The sequence below is a fragment of the Puma concolor genome, chromosome E1 (assembly GCF_028749965.1).
Source record: "Puma concolor isolate L17-30 chromosome E1, mPumCon1.1.hap2, whole genome shotgun sequence".
Lineage (NCBI taxonomy): Eukaryota > Metazoa > Chordata > Mammalia > Carnivora > Felidae > Puma > Puma concolor.
Genome location: NC_141680.1, coordinates 37,620,358 through 37,638,150, shown reverse-complemented (window position 1 = coordinate 37,638,150; position 17,793 = coordinate 37,620,358). Strand labels below are relative to the sequence as shown.

At 53.9% G+C, this 17,793-nt stretch overlaps 1 protein-coding gene across 1 annotated transcript; it reads right to left on the bottom strand.

Annotated features, from left to right (window-relative positions):
* Window positions 1-4,160: 4,160 nt before the first annotated feature.
* Window positions 4,161-16,090, bottom strand: PHB1 (prohibitin 1). Its single transcript, XM_086687045.1, has 7 exons — window positions 15,980-16,090; window positions 13,543-13,658; window positions 12,025-12,186; window positions 9,631-9,773; window positions 9,346-9,462; window positions 5,910-6,005; window positions 4,161-4,528 (listed from the first exon to the last, which is right to left on the bottom strand). Exons 2-7 carry the CDS (start codon window positions 13,628-13,630, stop codon window positions 4,316-4,318), a joined length of 819 nt encoding a protein of 272 aa, XP_086543171.1. The 5' UTR covers window positions 13,631-13,658; window positions 15,980-16,090; the 3' UTR covers window positions 4,161-4,315.
* Window positions 16,091-17,793: the final 1,703 nt, after the last annotated feature.

Sequence of the window (17,793 nt, the reverse complement as noted above, 5' to 3'; positions counted from 1 at the left end):
AGTGCGAGGCGAATGTGTTCCGACGAAACTTCGCTCCCGGACAACGAAGTCTGAATTTTACATCGCTGTCATGTATCACCAAATTGTATTTTTCTTTTGATTTTTCCCAACCACGTAGAAGTGTAAACACCACTGTGAGCTGGTAAAAAACCCCTGTGAGTCGGACTGCACTCGGCCTGCCAGCCGTGGTTTGCCCACCCCTCACCCAAGTGTTTGCAGCCGGTGCAGCCGAACTCAGACGGTCCAAGCCTCTGCGCGATCCTGGCCTTTCTGGCTGATCTGGACGGCTCCTCTTAGCCGGCAGGGATGACGACAGCTTTAAGCTCCCCCAAAGTGGCCTTGTCCTTTCGGTTTTTCTCTCTCTCTTCCAAAGTAGCTTGATTGGAGGGCGCTGGAAAGATACCCTCCTCTCTACCCACCCAGCGTTCCTTGCAAAGGCGTTCTCTTTCGGCTGTATTAAAGTGGTTTCCCCAGGCCAGCACTTTGCCACGTATCCTCTCTTCCAGCTCTGTGCACCGGGCCTTGCCAAAGCATCCGGGCCTCTACGGGCTCGGGCAGGCCTCACGGCTCTTTTGTTGTCCAATTCTCAATCCCCGTGTTGCAGGCGGTCTAGAGTCAGCATCCTTTTTATAAAGGGAGACCCTTAGCCGCGAGGAAAGCTGGGGCGCATCAGCCAGAGGCGCATTCCCGGAGCGGAGGCATTTTAAGTCGGGCTCAAGATATTGAGAAGGACGGGGATTGAAGGAGGGAGGGAGGGAGAAAGAGAGAGAAGTTCCAGACAGAAGCGGGAGAGACTGAGCTGCGGGCAGGCTGCGGCGAGGGGAGAATCCCACACGGAGGCTGTTTGAAGCAAGAGAGTGACGGCACTGGGTGGGGGGTGGGGGGGGTCGGCCGGGGCAGCCCAGCAGTGGAGGGGTCGGTCTGCTAGACCCTGAGGGCCTGATTCAGGGGAGCTTGGGGGTAACAGGACGACGGCGTGGGAGTAGAACGCAAGGACCCGACTTCGGTCCACAGTCCTAACCTCGGTCCTGTGCTGGCTGCTCCTTCATCGGTTCCTTCGACGGACACCCGGGCGCTCCCACCAAGAGCCAGGCGTGCTTGACTTGGGGAAAAGACCAGGCAGTGGTCGGGGGATAGAAGAGGAAGGAGGAATGTTGAGTCCTATGAAGATCCTGCCCTTTATAAACATAGAGTAGAAGAGTACACACACATACACACACACACACACACACCAGCTCAATGAAGAGATCGCTAAATGCCTCATGAGAGTGTGGATGAGGAAATTCAGGCAAGGGAGAAGTAATGACCAGAAGAGGGGATTTGCCGTTTTGTGGGAGAGAAAGCCTTTGAGGATGGGGCTCCCGGGGCCTGTGAAACGTAGGGAGAGGGCTCTCCAGGTTGAAGGGATGCTGAGCAAAGGGGGTGCGGTGAACATGTGGGGGGCGCAGAAAAGAGACGTCAGTCCGGTGTGCGTTTTCAACGCGGTGGGGGGGGGGGGGTTGTTACTGGCATTACTTTGGGGGCGATTCTTCGTAGTAGGAGTCTGTCCCATACAAAGTAGGTCTTGTAGCCTCACTGCCCTCTACCCTCCCCCTCCCCCAGTGCCCATCATGGCATCGTCAAACAACGCTCCCCACCCCACGGGAGCCGCTAGGTTGGTCTGGGGAGGCAAGCAGTAAACTGTAATGTTGGACTAGAAAAGTAGCCAGCGGTAGCCAGACCATGGAGAGCCTCGTACTTCATGGTATTTTTTAACGTGAACGTATTTTAACAGACGTTTTCTCTCCGCTGCCTATCCAGGGTCCACTGCCTTCTTAGCAAGCGACCTCTCCAGGCCCGAACAAGGAAGCAATTCAGCCTGACCCAAGGAGAGAGGGAGGAAGGCACTCCCTACTCTGGCTCTTCCCTGGCCAGGACAGGACTTGGCTTTTTATTCAAGGCCCAGAGAATTCCCAGAACTGATAAAGGCCCATTGTGGCAGCTTCTGGAGAAATCTGGAGAAGCCCAGAGGCCGTCGGGGGGCTCTGGGGCTAAGGAGCCGGTTAACAGCCCTTGAACATTTGTGGAAAGAATTAGTTGGCGGCAGTCAGGGCGGACAGAGGCCCCCGGGCTGTCACTGGCATCATCCGCGGCAAGCAGGCCAAAGGCAAACCCAGTAGGAAGCTGGCCTGTCTGTGGCTAGAAGGGCTGGCCTGCGAGGCAGAGGGGACCCAAAACCCGTGGACGTGGAGGGCTCCCCTGCAGACACCTGGAGGATGAAACCCAATCTCCCGCCCGGTGCAAGAAACACAACTGTTCTTTTTAAAAGGGGCCTGGGGAGGAGGAAGTCTCCCGCCCCTGGCCCCTGGTTGCCCCCCCCCCCCCCATAAGGGTGTCCAAAGCAATAAACAGCAGGAAAGGAGGAAGGTGGCAGAGTAGAAACCCTTCTGGAAGCTATTGAAAAGTTATGTTCTCTGTTCACGTCTCTGTCGCGCCGAGTCCGGGCACATGGTTCTCGGGCCTCACTGTTCTTACAGCAAAGAAATAGGAAGAGACACCCTGAGATAGAGGGTGCCGGGGCAGGGGCTAGGAAGCTGGGCTAGATGGGAGCTTCGAGGCTATCACCAGGCTCTGGTGGGAGGTGGGAGGTGTAGCCCGGCCCATCACACTTGTCTGAGTGCTCTGGGGGAACGGGAAAGAACCAGACCCCCGCTGGGAGGCCCTGGGAGGAGGGGGAGCAGATGCAGGGGCGGCGGAGGGGGGTGTGGTGGGAGGGGGAGAGGAAATGCGGAATTCAGGTCAGAGACTGGCCTGGCGAGGTCTCTTGTGCAGCTCTCCGTGGCCAGGTGGTGAGCCCAGGGATTAAACTGAGCGCAGAGGGTAAAGCACAGCGAACGGGAGTGCTCCCCACCACTGCTGTTTCTGCGTCTAGTTCCTAGAAGGATTTCGGATGGGTCACTGGCTCGTTTCTCAACCGTCGGTCGGCTTTCCCTCCCCGCCATCCAAAATACATCCGGTTGGCCCCCTCAAAGGCCAAGTCCTTTCTGCATCAAAGCAAAACAGAGTAAGCAACACAAACCGACCTCAGAGCAACCTGGGGCCATCGGAACACGAAAACATAAAAAACCGAACTCGCGCGCAAGGAAGGCAACTGCACGCGCGTAGCATGTGACGTCTGTCCGCTGCCAACAGGCTGGTGGGCAGGCCTATGGCTCCCAGTCAGAAATTGGGGGGGGTGGGGGGTGGGTGGTACCAAAAGCCACGGGGGAAAAGTGAACTGATCTGCACCCACGTGGCCTCCGAAGAGCCCATCTCATGACCACCCCTCGCCTGGCACGACTTGAGATTCATTTCATTTCAGGCGGGGGACGGATCTGGGACACAGCCCAAAGTGGTGCTTTCTGAAACCGAAGCATTTGCTGCCTCGCTGGAGAGTCTGTCCCAGCTGGCGACGCACACACGTGCACACGCCAACTCTAGAATGCTCGCTTCTGATCCCACGGCTCCCACAAACAGAACCACAAACCCTTTTCAGACCGGGCTGGAAGGCCTGGGTGTCATTTATTGACGGCAATTTACACACATTCGCTTTCTTCCCAAGGTCGCCTCCTTCAAAGCGCAGGCACAGAGCCCTCGAGAAGGGCAGTCTCTGGACGAGGGAGCCAGGAGCACAGGATGCACGTCTTTGGCAGGCACGTTCGGCCCCCGGCAGGATGCAATCCTTCAAGCTGGAATCCGTCGGGTGTCCTGAGACACCGAGGTGGGGGGTGGACAGGAAGCCTTCGGCCGGACTCACATCTCAGTCCAGGCCCGCTCGCTCGCTGTCCAAGCCCGTCCCAGTTGCAAGACCCTGGGGGGGTGGGAGGGGGGGCAGCGAATCAGGCCCACACACCGTCACAGGGGCATATTCTTCAAGCTGTTCACACCTGCTTCCGCCGGCCCCACAGTTCGAGAGCATCAGCCTTACGGCAAGAGACAGATTACTTCCTCTCTGACCCTCCCTGGCACCTCTTCAGCCGGGCCTGTGTCGGAACCGCCGGAAAACACGGAGACCCGTGCTATGCACGACAGCCCTTTCTTCTGCCCCGGGCAGCGTAGGCACTTGGCAATCTGGGGGAAGGAGGTGGCTCAGAAAGTGGGTGGAAATGGGAAGAATGAGAAAGCTTCGTCTGCTAGAGTAATTAGAGATCTGAAGTGATTCCACTTTATTTCCTTCACTTTAAGCCAATCATGAAATTTCACAGTGATTTCTGGGGCAGGGGCAGAAGGACGGCGGTGTTCAGAATCCTCGGGGCTGTGGCCCAGGCGGCCCGAGGAGGCGCGGGCCGGGCAGGCCTCACTGGGGCAGCTGCAGGAGCACGGACTGCCCGGCCGGCAGGTAGGTGATGTTCCGGGAGCGCGAGAGCTGGTAGGCGATGTCCTCCGCGGCCTCCAGCTTGCGCAGCTCGATGAGGCCGTCGCCCGCGGTGGCGAGCGAGTTGGCGATCAGCTCGGCTGCCTTGGAGTCGCCCTCGGCAGAGATGATGGCCGCCTTCTTCTGCTGCTCAGCCTAAGAGAGTGGAGGGGTGGGGGGGGGAACCAGGATCACACTTGAGGGTGCTGAACGGCGGGCAGCAGCCTCAGAAGGACTCGGCGAGGCACCCTCACCGGCTCCTGAAGGAACTCTGGGAATCTCCCTCCTCCTCCTCCTCCTCCTCCTCCCCCTCCAGGTGGGGTCAACAGGCACGTGCACCCAGTCCTCCGCTTTCCTGCAATGCAGCGCCACCTCTCATGGTTGCAGGGCTCTCTTGCTGTTGGCTGCGCAAGTATCTGTCTTATTTCAAAATTCTCATTAACGTCAATGGCAATCCAGTCCGGCCACCTTACTCTGAGCCAGGAGGATCCAAGCCGCGGAAGACGGGAGGGAGAAAAAAAAGGCAGAACCCACCCTCAGGCTCACCTTTCCCTCCAGCCCCAAGTCGAAGGGACTTTCATCAAACAAATGAGATCTGTTTGATGAAAACAGGGCAGCTGGGGAGGAGTAGCACGTATGCGTGACGGGCCCTAGAGTCGCCCCTGAGCTAAGCTGGATCCTGACAGGGAGCCCAGGCAACAACCAACTGAATGCGATCTCCGAGGCTCTCCCCACCCGTTATTAGCAGGGTGACATCGATCAGCGGGGTACAACCTGTCCGAGGTCACGGGAGGCGGGTACCGTGTCAGCAAATGTTACACGAGCACCTAATATTTCCAGGCATGGTCTTAGGCGTGTTCTAGGCTCTGGAGATTAGCGGGTGGGGGGCAGGCAACAAAGTTCCCGTCCATGTGGAGTTTACACTCTCTAAAATTAAACGCTGGCCACCAATACATCTCTCTGCCTTGATTCAAAGGACGAAGGGTTCTTGGATTAGGACTAACCCGAGAAACACCAGCAGCGGCGGGGGGGAAGCAACAGCAAGAAATAAATACACGTCTGCAAAGACCAGAAGACCAGGCTGCTAGGCAACTATCTCCTGTCCCACCACACTCTGGCACATCTGGATGGACTTAGGGCCGGAAAAAAACTTCAGTGACGATAGCGCATCTGGCCCAACATTTGATCCTTTTCGCTGTCAGCTTTCACTTGTGTAACCACGGTTAAAAACGACTTCTCAGTGAAGCTGAAAATATTCCAGGAGAAAACATTTTTATTGGGAGGAGGAGTGTTTTTGATCTTAGGGGAAGTGGAAGAAAAATTACCCTTCGGTGACTTCGGAACCTAAGTTCACATATCCCTGACCAGCCCCCAAAGACTCTGGAACCAATCGTAGGAGTGCGGTTCCTTCAATCCCCTTCCGAGGATCCCGGAAAAAGAGATGACAGATGATGAGTTTCCAGGCCACCCAGCAAACGGGGAGGCTGAGCACAGGAGAAAGGGGAGAGAGGCCCCTGCCATCTGGTTGAACACTCACCTTCTCCACCACAAATCTGGCCCTCTCCGCTTCCTGCTGGGCCACCTGTTTGGCCTCTACTGCTTCTGTGAACTCCTTCCCGAAGGTCAGATGCGTCTAAGGGGACAGAGGGAGCACGAGATGAGGCGGTGGGACTGTTCAGGCAGCGCTGCCGCGAGGCCCCCGTGGCCGCTGGAAGGAAGGGGCCAGGAATGGCTCTAGCAGCTGGAGGCCTCTGTGAGGCCAGAACGCCCTTCCACCTCCACATCCGGGTCCAAACCGAGGGCACACCCCAGAAGCCTCGGCTGCCTCAACGGCTCCCGCACGTCATTCTGTCACCCTAGGCGAGGAGATCTGAAGCAGACAACCGCCCGTGGGCACCAGAAGGCACCTACTCAAGTGACCACCTCCCAAGGGGAGGAGGCTGCGGGTTCTAGGACCCCCGTCCTCCGACTAGGGCCCATCCTTTGATGGCCTGTTGGAAGCCCCCAGAGAGGCCAGATGGAAAACTGAGCCCCTGAGAGTGAAGGAGGCAGCCGGTTCTCAGGGATTCAAGGGCGTGATGCTCTCCGCTTATGGATTAACCATCCCCGTCTTTCGCACGGAAGCCCCACCACCAAACAGGAAGAGGGTGAAAAGTGGTGGAACGCGAATCACGGCATTCCCTACGTGTGAGCGCTTCTGGTAAAGGGTTTAGGAGGGAAGGCAGGTAAAGCTGTTGCTTAGGGTGAGGGCTTACAATGGACTACCCACAGACCTTCCCTAAGAACACGTACAACCGAGACTTGGCTGAGGCGACGGTCTGCAATGACGGGAGAAGACAGTGGGAACAGAGCTCAACTCTTAATGCCGAGACTAGAGCGACTTACTTATTATTTAACCCACGTTTTATTAAAAAGGAAGAAATAAAGGGAAGAATGGCACTGGTTTTGCTACCAAATTCTGTTTGCTTCATCCCCTCCCCCCACCCTCCCAACCTCTGCTTTTAAAAAAAGGAGGGGCGCCCGGGGGGGCTCGGTCGGTTGAACGTCCGACTTCGGCTCCCGTCATGATCTCACGGTTTGTGAGTTCGAGCCCCACGTCGGGCTCTGTGCCAACGGCTCGGAGCCTGGAGCCTGCTTCGGATTCTGTGTCTCCTTCTCTCTCTGCCCCTCCCCAACTTGTGCTCTGTCTCTCTATGTCTCTCAAAAAATAAATGCAAAAAAAAAATTTTTTTTTAATTAAAAAAAAAAAAAAAAAAGGAAAAGCAGGGGCGCCTGGGTGGCTCAGTCGGTTGAGTGTCTGACTTTGGCTCAGGTCACGAACTTGCGGTTCGTGAGCTCGAGGCCCGCATCGGGCTCTGTGCTGGTGGCTCAGAGCCTGGAGCCTGCTTCGGATTCTGTGTCTCCCTCTCTCTCTGTTCCTCCCCGGCTCGCATTCTGTCTCTCTCTCTCTCTCAAAAATAAATAAAGATTAGGGCGCCTGGGTGGCGCAGTCGGTTAAGCGTCCGACTTCAGCCAGGTCACGATCTCGCGGTCCGTGAGTTCGAGCCCCGCGTCGGGCTCTGGGCTGATGGCTCAGAGCCTGGAGCCTGTTTCCGATTCTGTGTCTCCCTCTCTCTCTGCCCCTCCCCCGTTCATGCTCTGTCTCTCTCTGTCCCAAAAATAAATAAACGTTGAAAAAAAAAAAAATTTAAAAAAAATAAAATAAAATAAAAAAAATAAAGATTAAAAAAAAAATGAGAAAAAAGGGAGAAACATAAGCAGCTCAACACTTCTCCTCGAGAGTAAATCCTAGTCCCGCTGCCTTCCACAACTTGTAATGCTCCTCACTCTTCCAACTGCCAGCTGTTCTACTCTGCCTGTTCCATTTCTGGACTCGTGTTCAAAGCCCGGGGAAGAAAACGCGGTCCTGAGAAATTTAAAATGAAATGTGTAGCTAAGGAATAAAGTTCCTTTCTAAAAGGGCCAGGTGAGGGCAGCAAATCCCCCCCCCGAAATCTAATTTTCTCCTCACACCTCTTAGATATGGTTTCTTGTGGTCAGCCCGCACTTCCCCCGAACGGAGTATGTGGTTAAAAGCCTAGCAGGACGCCAAGCTTCTCCTTAGGTTTTGCCTTAGCACCGCCTCACAGGCGAGGCGTTTAGGTTAACAGTAGGTGGGAGTTGCTGGGGTTAGAGGGGAATGGCTGCAGCCTGGCATCCCGCCAACAGAGGGAGCCCGCAACTGAAACAAGGGGGAGCGGGGCGCCCCGAGGTCAGTGCTGGGTGTCTGGAGAGCGGGACTGTTTAAACAGCTGCACAGACGCCGAGAGGGAAATGGTGCCTTTCCCTAGCGACGCACGGGAGAATGAACAGGAAACCCTCTACCTCGCCACCCGAACAAATCACTCCCAGTGATTTTTCCCAGAGCATCTAGAAACACGACCCCTTCCCCATCACCCTCCTTGATCTGAAATGCTATCCTGCCTGTATTGCTTTCTGAGTCATGGCATTCGGTGTCATATAAATACACGCACTCTACGGCCCCGAGAGGATAACTTACAGCTCAGAGATGTCCCCTGCGCCCCATACCGGGCTTTGGGGAAGAGAACCATTCATTTACGCTGTATCCCCTTTCACCGGGGGTTCCCAGAGCCCACCTCACTGAGCTTCAGACCCTAAATGTGAGGACATCCCAAGGGGTCAGGCTGGGAGGTGTGCACTAGGGAGGAAAACTGTGAGCCTTCCCTAGTCTCGCTAGGCAGCTTCTTCCGGCATCCAACAGGGTTAACAAGACACTACTTCTCAGGGAGCTCTGGGGAACGCTCACAGTTTGGAGGAGGTGAAAAATCTAGTGGTTAGGGACCCTACCATCGGGTAGGGCTAGAAGTCAAAAGAAAAATGTGTGGGGGGGCGCCTGGGTGGCTGAGCCGGGCGAACGTCCCAACTTCAGCTAAGGTCATGATCTCACGGTTCGTGGGTTCAAGCCCCTCGTGGGGCTCTGCGCTGATGGTGCGGAGTCCACTCGGGATTCTCTATCTCCCTGTCTCTCTGTGCCTCCCCGGCATCATGCTCTCTCTCAAAAATAAGTAGGAAAAGGAAAAGGAAAAGGAAAAGGAAAAGGAAAAGGAAAAGGAAAAGGAAAAGGAAAGAAAGAAAAGGAAAGAAAGAAAAGGAAAGGAAAGAAAAGGCAAGAAAAGAAAAGAAAAGAAAAGAAAAGAAAAGAAAAGAAAAGAAAAGAAAAGGAAAGGAAAGAAAAAGAAGAAAAAAAAGGAAAAGAAATATGTGTGTGGCAGAGGGAAAGGAAAACAACTCTCATCTGAAAACAAACCCACGGAGACCGTCTCACAGTCGAGAAGTTCCCACGTTTTCAAGTCGCCTGTCTGGGCACGTGGAAGGCAGGACCTACTAGCGTCCACCCGGAAATGGGGCCAAGCACCTGAACAAGAACCGCAGCCCCTCCCTCGCAGGCTCCCCCCGCCCAACAAGCATCTTACCAAGGACACGTCATCCAGGATGAGCCCAAAGGTTGCTGCTCGCTCTGTGAGGTCATCGCTCACCTGCCTGGAGACCAACTCTCTCTGGGTGATCAGTTCCCCGGCATCGAAGCGAGCCTGGTTCCAAGGGAGGGCAGAGGGGGTCCGGTGAGGATGGCGATGAGGAAGCAGAGAGGGCAGGAGGGAAAATGACGAGCCACAGCCCAAGCCTCCCGCCACCGCGCTCTTCCTGGCACCTGTCTATCTCTGGGGGACCGCACTCTAGGCTGAGGCCCCGTCACTCACCACCACGGACTTGAGGATCTCCGTCGTGATGGACGGTAGCACCCGCTCATCGTAGTCCTCCCCGATGCTGGTGAAGATGCGGGGAAGCTGGCTGGCGACTGGCCGGAAAAGGATGCGCAGGGTGATGTTGACATTCTGTAAATCTTAGGGTAGGGGACAAAGGCCGGAGTTAGCGATCAAAACCACTTCTGTGTGACCCCTCCTACCCCAAGGGTGCCACAACTGCTGCGTAAAGTTGCTGATTTTAAGACCCTAGAGGGCAGGGGCCCCTACGCACAGCTTCCTGGTTAGCGAACCCAGCAGAGCCCCGGAGTCAGGAATTCTTAAAGGTTCCTGGGGAGGACAGCTTCTCAGTCTGTCCTGAATGAATGTCCTCTGATAAAAGCAATTCCGAGTACGTGCGTGACAGGTACCGCGGGACAGTGGAACAGTGTGTGTTTTAATGAAACAGGCCAATGCCAAGAGTTTTAGCGTGAAGCCTTTCCAAGGCCCCACTCAGGAGTCTGCCCTGGAGAGGTTCTCGTGGGCCCAGCGGAGACAGTCCACTCTGGCTGGACCGGCAGTCAGTCCGAAGGCCTGGGCTGCAGTCCCGTCCTGTTTACTAACTGTGTGACCTCAGCCTTAGCCAATCTCAGCTTATCTCCTGGTCTGTAAGAACGGGGGGTGATTTCATCTGCCTTCCAGGAACGCTAGGGGAAAGCGAAGGAGAAATTAGACAGGACAGCGCTGGGTCAAATGCGAACAGATGGAAGGGGTTATCGGACTCATCTGGAACATGCTTCTCGTGACCTGATCCAGGCGAAGGGGGGGGGGCGGGGAACAGGGAGCACAACATTAATTACAACGTCCCCTGACAGCTCAGGCCTGCCCAAGGCTAAAGCACGGTCAGCTTGCTTGCGGTCATCAATGACACAGACGCACGGGGAAGTTCTGACCCAGCCACCCAGGGAAGCGGGAGATGCACACACTCCTGATTTCTGGAAGTTCCTATCAACAGTTCTGAAGACGTCCTTACAACGCGTCCTTACAAACAGGTGCCGCACAACAGCGAGCGCAATCCCTAAGAGGTGGGAAGTTGAGAGCTACGCTTTTAAGTTAAAAGTTTATGTTTCTCGATTAACCCCACCCTTTGATCTCCCTTTTGTAGGACGCGAGCCAGACCCCGTAGCCGCGAGCTACAGGCCAGGTTGCGAAATGCCAACTGACCTGTCCCCTCCTCTGCCCGACACAGGTCTCTCGCTAAAGTCCCAGCTCAAGCTAAGGTCCTCCCGGGAGCCTGCGCAGCCACCTGTGGGGGCGAGCTGTTTTCTTCTCCGCTCGCCTCCACCCCACGCCCTTGCCTCCAGGACAAGCCACGCTTACCGTAACTGTCTGTCCACACGTCTACGTCCCTAGCGACACTGAGCTCCCCAGGGGCCCCCGCTTTAGTCACCTCTGAAATCTCCGAACCACCCCCACCCTGCGACCCAGCCTGACACCTGGCACGGTCACCGTAAGCACACATTGGCCAGGGAATGGCACCCAAGGCCTCGAGTGTTCCCCAGATAATAAACCCAGCAGCCACACGACCCTCACCTTTCGCCGTGCAGAGAGATCCCTGCTATTCTGTTTACTGCCTGGGCACCTCTGTGGGTAGGACGGCAGGAGAGTGGTGAGGAAAATTCGTTTGGGGCTCGCTGGGAACCCAGCGGCATGCCAGACACAGGAGACCGCCCTCAGGGACCCGGCCCCAGCCCGTGGGAGGCCAGCACTGCTGGAGACAGAGGCCCTGGAGAACAAGGCCAAGGGGAAGCCGGCTGGAGACCGGCTGACATCGTCACCCTGGGGAACGAGAACTGACCAGAAGGGGTGACTGACGGAGCAGAGGCACATCCGGCATATTCTTTAAGACTGGAGCGCTCCGTGACTCTCGAAGTCTATCTTTGTGGATCTCCCTAAATTTGTACAGCTGTCTGTGCGCTGTACATATTTCTCTGAATCCGTGTTAAAATCTCTCCAGGAGGAATTTACAAGGGAGTTCTCCGGGGAGGTCCGGCCTCTTCTGGATCCTACGGTAACCCTTCCACACACTACCTCACGGGACCCACGGGCAAGACTCACCTTTTTTTTTTTTTTTTTTTTTTTTTTATAAATACTCTGCTTAGCATTCTTTTTTTTTTTTTTTTTTTTAATTTCTTCTTTTAACATTTTATTTATTTTTGAGACAGGGAGAGACAGAGCATGAACAGGGGAGGAGCAGAGAGAGGGAGATACAGAATCTGAAACAGGCTCCAGGCTCTGAGCTGTCAGCACAGAGCCCGACGCGGGGCTCGAACTCACGGAGCGCGAGATCATGACCTGAGCCGAAGTCGGCCGCGTAACCGACTGAGCCACGCAGGCGCCCCTGAGACTCACCTTTGCTACCAGTGATAACTGGCACGTTACGCGGTCGAGAGCGGCAATCAAAGATGATAGGTTTCTGTACCCAAGGGATGAGGAAGTGAGTCCCTTCTCCCACCACAATGTCCTGCACTCCACGGAACCGGTCAAAGATGACAGCTCTGTGCCCAGCGTCCACTAGGAGTGAAGGAGAACAAGACAGAAAAAAAAATCCCTTCGCCTCTTAACCAAAAAGGCTACCTCTGAAAGCTCCTTGGCGCTTTCTTGTTATTTTTTTTTTTTTTAAGTCTCCCCTCTCCCGGCTCCATCTTGCCACACTTCTGCCTCTAGAGGCTTCCACGCAGCTCCAGAACTCAGCCATCCCTTCCCACCCCATGGTCTTCCCAAGGACTCTGGTAAACAGGATCGATTCCTCAGCATCCTTTCCCTGGAAACTGGCGGCCGCTGTTCCGATTAACCATCCCACCCGCCAACACGTTTCCAGGAAATCACCTCCCCAGACTTCGTTCCCAAACTCACCAAGGTCTTTACCGTCCCATCCTGGTTCCAATTTAAGCCAGTGCTCCCAGAAGCTGCACCCTAACCTAGCCACGGAACCCCTAACATTTGGAAGGTCCCACTCTTTCCAAGGGCACGGTTTCTCTCAGGCTTTAAGGATTTCTGGGCTCAGAGAGAAATCAGTGACGGTGATTACTCTCCAGTTGTGCTGCGGACATCAGAGCATAAAGCGGCGCCGTTTAAACCAAGTTAAGCTTTTCTCGTCGGCGGCTCTGTGTCTCTGCCTCAAGAGACTTCAGAGTTGCTCCAAAGATCTGCGCTCTAGACTTATCCTCCTCTTGCTAGATAGTCACGTACGAGGGAGGTCCATCTATCGCCGCTTTCCAATCACGAAAGCTAGAGACTACCGGAGTTGGGAGGGAGTCTTAGACATAAACCAGTTTCGTCCTATTGCTTGACCAATGAAGAAGCTGAGGCCTGGGGCGGGAGTTGGGGGGGAGGGGAGATGGCTCGCCTAAGGTCGCAGAGGAAAGCAGACAAAAAGCCAGCGGGAGCCCCTGTCGCGCTGTTAAAAGCTGGGCGATGCGCCTCAAAAGATAATTTGTCTGGAACGACCCAACTGCAGCAGAGCCAAAGATCCGGCTCCAGACAAGGTCACCGAAGGTCTAAAGCCCTCGCTGGGTTACTTCACACGCGGCCGAGGGATCCAATGGGCTCTCTCCACGGGGTCTCCCGTGAGATCCCGACACTCGGCCGCAGCGTCACTTCAAACCAACAAGAGTAGCTGGAAATGTCCAACCGGCACGTGGTCTGGGAGGCTCTTTGTGAACAAAGGCTCGCAGAGGACCTGCGGCCACAAGGGCAGAGGATCTAGTGACAAGGCAACCGTATGGTGTGGGATGGCAGGTAAGCCCCCCCCTTGGTCTCACACACGTTCACAGTCAACAGCCGCCACCACAAGTGTGACACGGGCCACGCAGGCCAATGGAAATCCGGCAAAAGGCAGTGCCCCACCACCACCCCTCGGAGCCTCACCATTATACAAGGCAGAGTTCACCACTCCTCCTGCCACGGCTAAGGCCAGGCCGAACTTGCCGATGGACTCAAACACTTTGGCAGCCATGTCGCCTCCTGCTGGACCCCACTCACACCTACGGTGGGGGGTGGGGACAAAACAAAACAGCTTGATCCCGAAATCCGTAAGAGAAATCCCTCTCTGAGGGACCATATTCACTTCCCAGGCGGGCTCGCTATTTATTTCTCCACTCTTGAGAGCTCAAAATCACGCACTGAAGGCCACCTAATAAATAACTCTACAGCTTGGAGAAGCGTACTATCAATTCTTCTGCTTTAAAATTTTTTCCATCTCTGGGGCGCCTGGGTGGCTCAGGCAGTTAGGCGGCCGACTGTTCAGCTCGGGTCATGATCTGACAGTCCGTGAGTTCGAGCCCCGCGTCGGGCTCTGTGCTGACAGCTCAGAGCCCGGAGCCTGCTTCGGATTCTGTGTCTCCCTCTCTCTCTGCCCCTCCCCTGCTCATGCTCTGTCTCTCTCTGTCTCAGAAATAAAAACATTAAAAAAAAATTTTTAATTTTTTCCATTTCTTGGGAATGCAAGCTGGTGCAGCCACTGTGGAAAACAGTATGGAGGTGCCTCAAAAAACTAAAAATAGAACTACCCTACGACCCAGCAATAGCACTACTAGGCATTTATCCAAGGCATACAGGTGTGCTGTTTCGAAGGGACACATGCACCCCCATGTTTATAGCAGCACTATCGACAACAGCCAAAGTATGGAAAGAGCCCAAATGTCCATCGATGGATGAAAGGATAAAGAAGATGTGGTATATATATACACGATGGAGTATTACTCGGCAATCAAAAAGAATGAAATCTTGCCATTTGCAACTACGTGGATGGAACTGGAGGGTATTATGCTAAGTGAAATTAGTCAGAGAAAGACAATTATCATATGACTTCACTCATATGAGGACTTTAAGAGACAAAACAGATGAACATAAGGGAAGGGAAGCAAAATTAATATAAAAACAGGGAGGGGGACAAAACAGAAGAGACTCAAAAATATGGAAAACAAACTGAGGGTTACGGGAGGGGGTGTGGGAGGCGGGATGGGCTAAATGGGTAAGGGGCACTAAGGGATCTACTCCTGAAATCATTGTTGCACTATATGCTAACTAATTTGGATGTAAATTTAAAAAAAATAAAAAATAAAATAAAAAAAAAATTTTTTTCCATTTGGGGACTGGGGCACTTGATTCAATAATGGGAATGAGACGTGAGCCTGACACCCGCGGAGAACTCAGCACCACACTAAACCACCCTCCCATTTCCTGGGCAAGCAAGCCCCAAGACAAAGGCTTGCTTTGTGGTTGGCTCTGTGCAATTCTGGTTTGGAAAAGTAACTCCCAGAATGCGCTACATGGTGATTCCAACAGCAAAAGTAACAGTAACAGCTAGCTTTTATATCAGGAGGCAGTCTTCGAATGGCAATTATTTAATCCTCACACCGACCCCTATGAGGTAGGTTATTACAGATGAGGAAACTGAGGCACACAGCAAGGTTACAAGAGGAGACTAAGATCACACAGCTCTTTACTGGTGGAACCAGGATTAGCACCTGGAGGTCTAATCCTGGCAGGCACAGCTTAACACCTCACTGTTAATATGGAAGCGGGAGGTGGGCGACATTCTGGGACCAAGATACCAGAAGAACCAAAGGAGCAAAAACGCTCTCCATAGCTGCATTGCAAGGGAGAACCCTGGAAGAAGTGGGAGGGCGGGGCTGAGGCGGGGTGGGCGGGGGCGGGGCTGAGGCGGGGTGGGCGGGAGCCCGACTGACCTAACTGGGATCTACTCCCGCACTTAATTTTTTTCTTAATTTCTTTTTAATGCTTATTTATTTGAGGGGGAAGCAGAAAGAGAGGAAGGCACAGAATCAAGAGCAGGCTCCAGGCTCTGCGCTGATAGCACAGAGCCCATGTGGGGCTTGAACCCACGAACCCCGAGATCATGACCTGAGCTCAAGACGGACAACCAACGGACTGAGCCACCCAGGCAGGGCCCTCCCCCACCCCGCACTTTACTTTTTAATGCCCCGCCCCAGCGTCGTCGTCCACTTCAGATTCAAATCCTCCCTCCCGCGCGGCAAGACCTCAACTCCCGAATCTTCCTTGATCACTCCCCGCGCATATCTGTTTTCCTTTCCAGAGGCCAAGACACCCAGTCCCGACCTTTCCATTTCTAATACAGCTTCTGGATTGTTCCTCACCCCGCCCCCATACACACCTTCCTCGCTCGACGCAACCCCCGCTGGTCCCGGGGTCACACCCTCTCCGCTCCAACACGAGGCGGACCCATGCACGCACCCCACCCGCCCAAACTGTGAACGAGAACGCAGCGGGGAGCTGCAGAGACGCCCGGATCGCGGCCGGAGCCGCTCCCCTCCATTCTCACCTGCTTCCACTCTGACCTCCACATGAATTCCCCAGCCACACGTACCACGCATGCGCTGCTCAGCTCTTTCTCTTCTCCGCCCCCTTCCAAGATCCGGGCCTCCGATTGGTGGGGGGGAGCGCTGTGCATTCTGGGAAGGGTGGCTTTCGGCCTGACCCCCGGTTCCCCGGCTCTTCCCAAATGAACTACGATTCCCAAAATGCCATTCGGTGTCTGGCCCCCGCTGAAAAGCCTTTCCTCTCTGGTGGTAAACACGGAGGGGTTGTCGCAAAGCCTTTTGGGGGCTGTAGTTTCTTGGGGTTACATGCACGTGCCTGTCTAGAACCGATGCTAGAACCTGCCAGGAGATGGGCCCTAGGGCCCCGGAAAGAGTGGCTGGGCGCGCGGTCGGTGGCAGGGATGGGCTGGGGCAAGTTTACAGCTCGTGAAGGAGGACGGGTGAGCACCTTGGAGAGAGTTGTGGTGAGATAACTGGCGGGCTGAGGGACCTGGAGGGAAGCAAATGGGGCCATCTTTCCAAAGTCCTTCCGTGGGACGTCAATTGCCAGAACCAGAAAGAACCTTAGAACCATCTGGACTAGAAAACGTGGACTAGAGACCGGAAGGGATACATTCAGGGTCATGCACTGATTTAGTCAAGGGGCCCGCTTTAGAGTCCGGGCCTCTTGGGCACAATTAAACAAACTTATATGGAAAAGTTGCAAGAATAATACGAAGAACACATAAGTCCTTTACTCAAATTCATCTATTGCTAACATTTTGCTCCATTTGTTTTTATTTGTTCTCTCCCTGTCTCCTCCCGTCTTCTCTCTGTATTTTCTAAGAATAGGGGCCTCCTCTTACATGAGTTAAGTAAGTTTATCCTCTGCGTTCCAATTTTATCCATTGACCCGATAGTGAACTTTGTAGCAATCTCCACACACACCCACCCCCATACAGGATGCAGTCTAATATTAGGTACGGTATTTATTTCTCATGTCTCTCTCATCTCTTTTAATCTGAAAAGTGTCCTCAGCCTTCCTTGTATTTTATTAGGTTAAAACAAACAGAAAGCATATTTCTCATTTTGGGTTTGTCTGTTGTTTTTTCATGATTAGACTCAGGTTTTGCATTTTTAACTAGGGTCCTACCTAAGTACTGTATGGACGCTTCACTTTAACAAAACTAGGCCTATTTCTGGAGTCTGGTAGGATTGGGTTCTTTCAATTTCTTTTTCCTGCATTTCTCTCCTCTTCTCTGTCCCCACTTGGCACAATCGAATGACCAGAGATACCCTCAACAGCACTCTTCAGGTGGGTAGGAGTTGGCCCTAACCAAGCACAGTTGTTTCCTCTGGCTGTCAGAATGCAAGCTCTATGATAGCTGTCTTCATTGTTCTATTCCCAGAAGGTACAACAGTGCTCGGCACCTGGAGAGTCACTACCTTAGAGTGAAACCCGCCACTGAATGAGCCTTCATGCGCATGAAGCTTCTAGCCAGCCCTTCAGTGCTTGAATTAGTTGGGATATTAGTTAGAGCAAAGTCTAAGTTACAGTACCAAAGAGATCCCCAAATACAGTGAGTGGACTAAAGAAAATAGAAGTTAATTTCTTTTGCTCCATGGGCCATTCACAGGCCTAGTTTCCTTTCATCTCATTGGTTGGCCATCCCTGAAAAGACTGTCTTTACCTAACCATGGGCCATCTATGCTCCAGCTCGCAGGAAGGGAAAACAACAAAATTGCTAAGCAAACGGGTCAGAAGCAGCACATACAAATTCCACTCTACTTTATTGATGAAAAATTGAGTACCTGACCTCATCTAGTCACCAAAGAG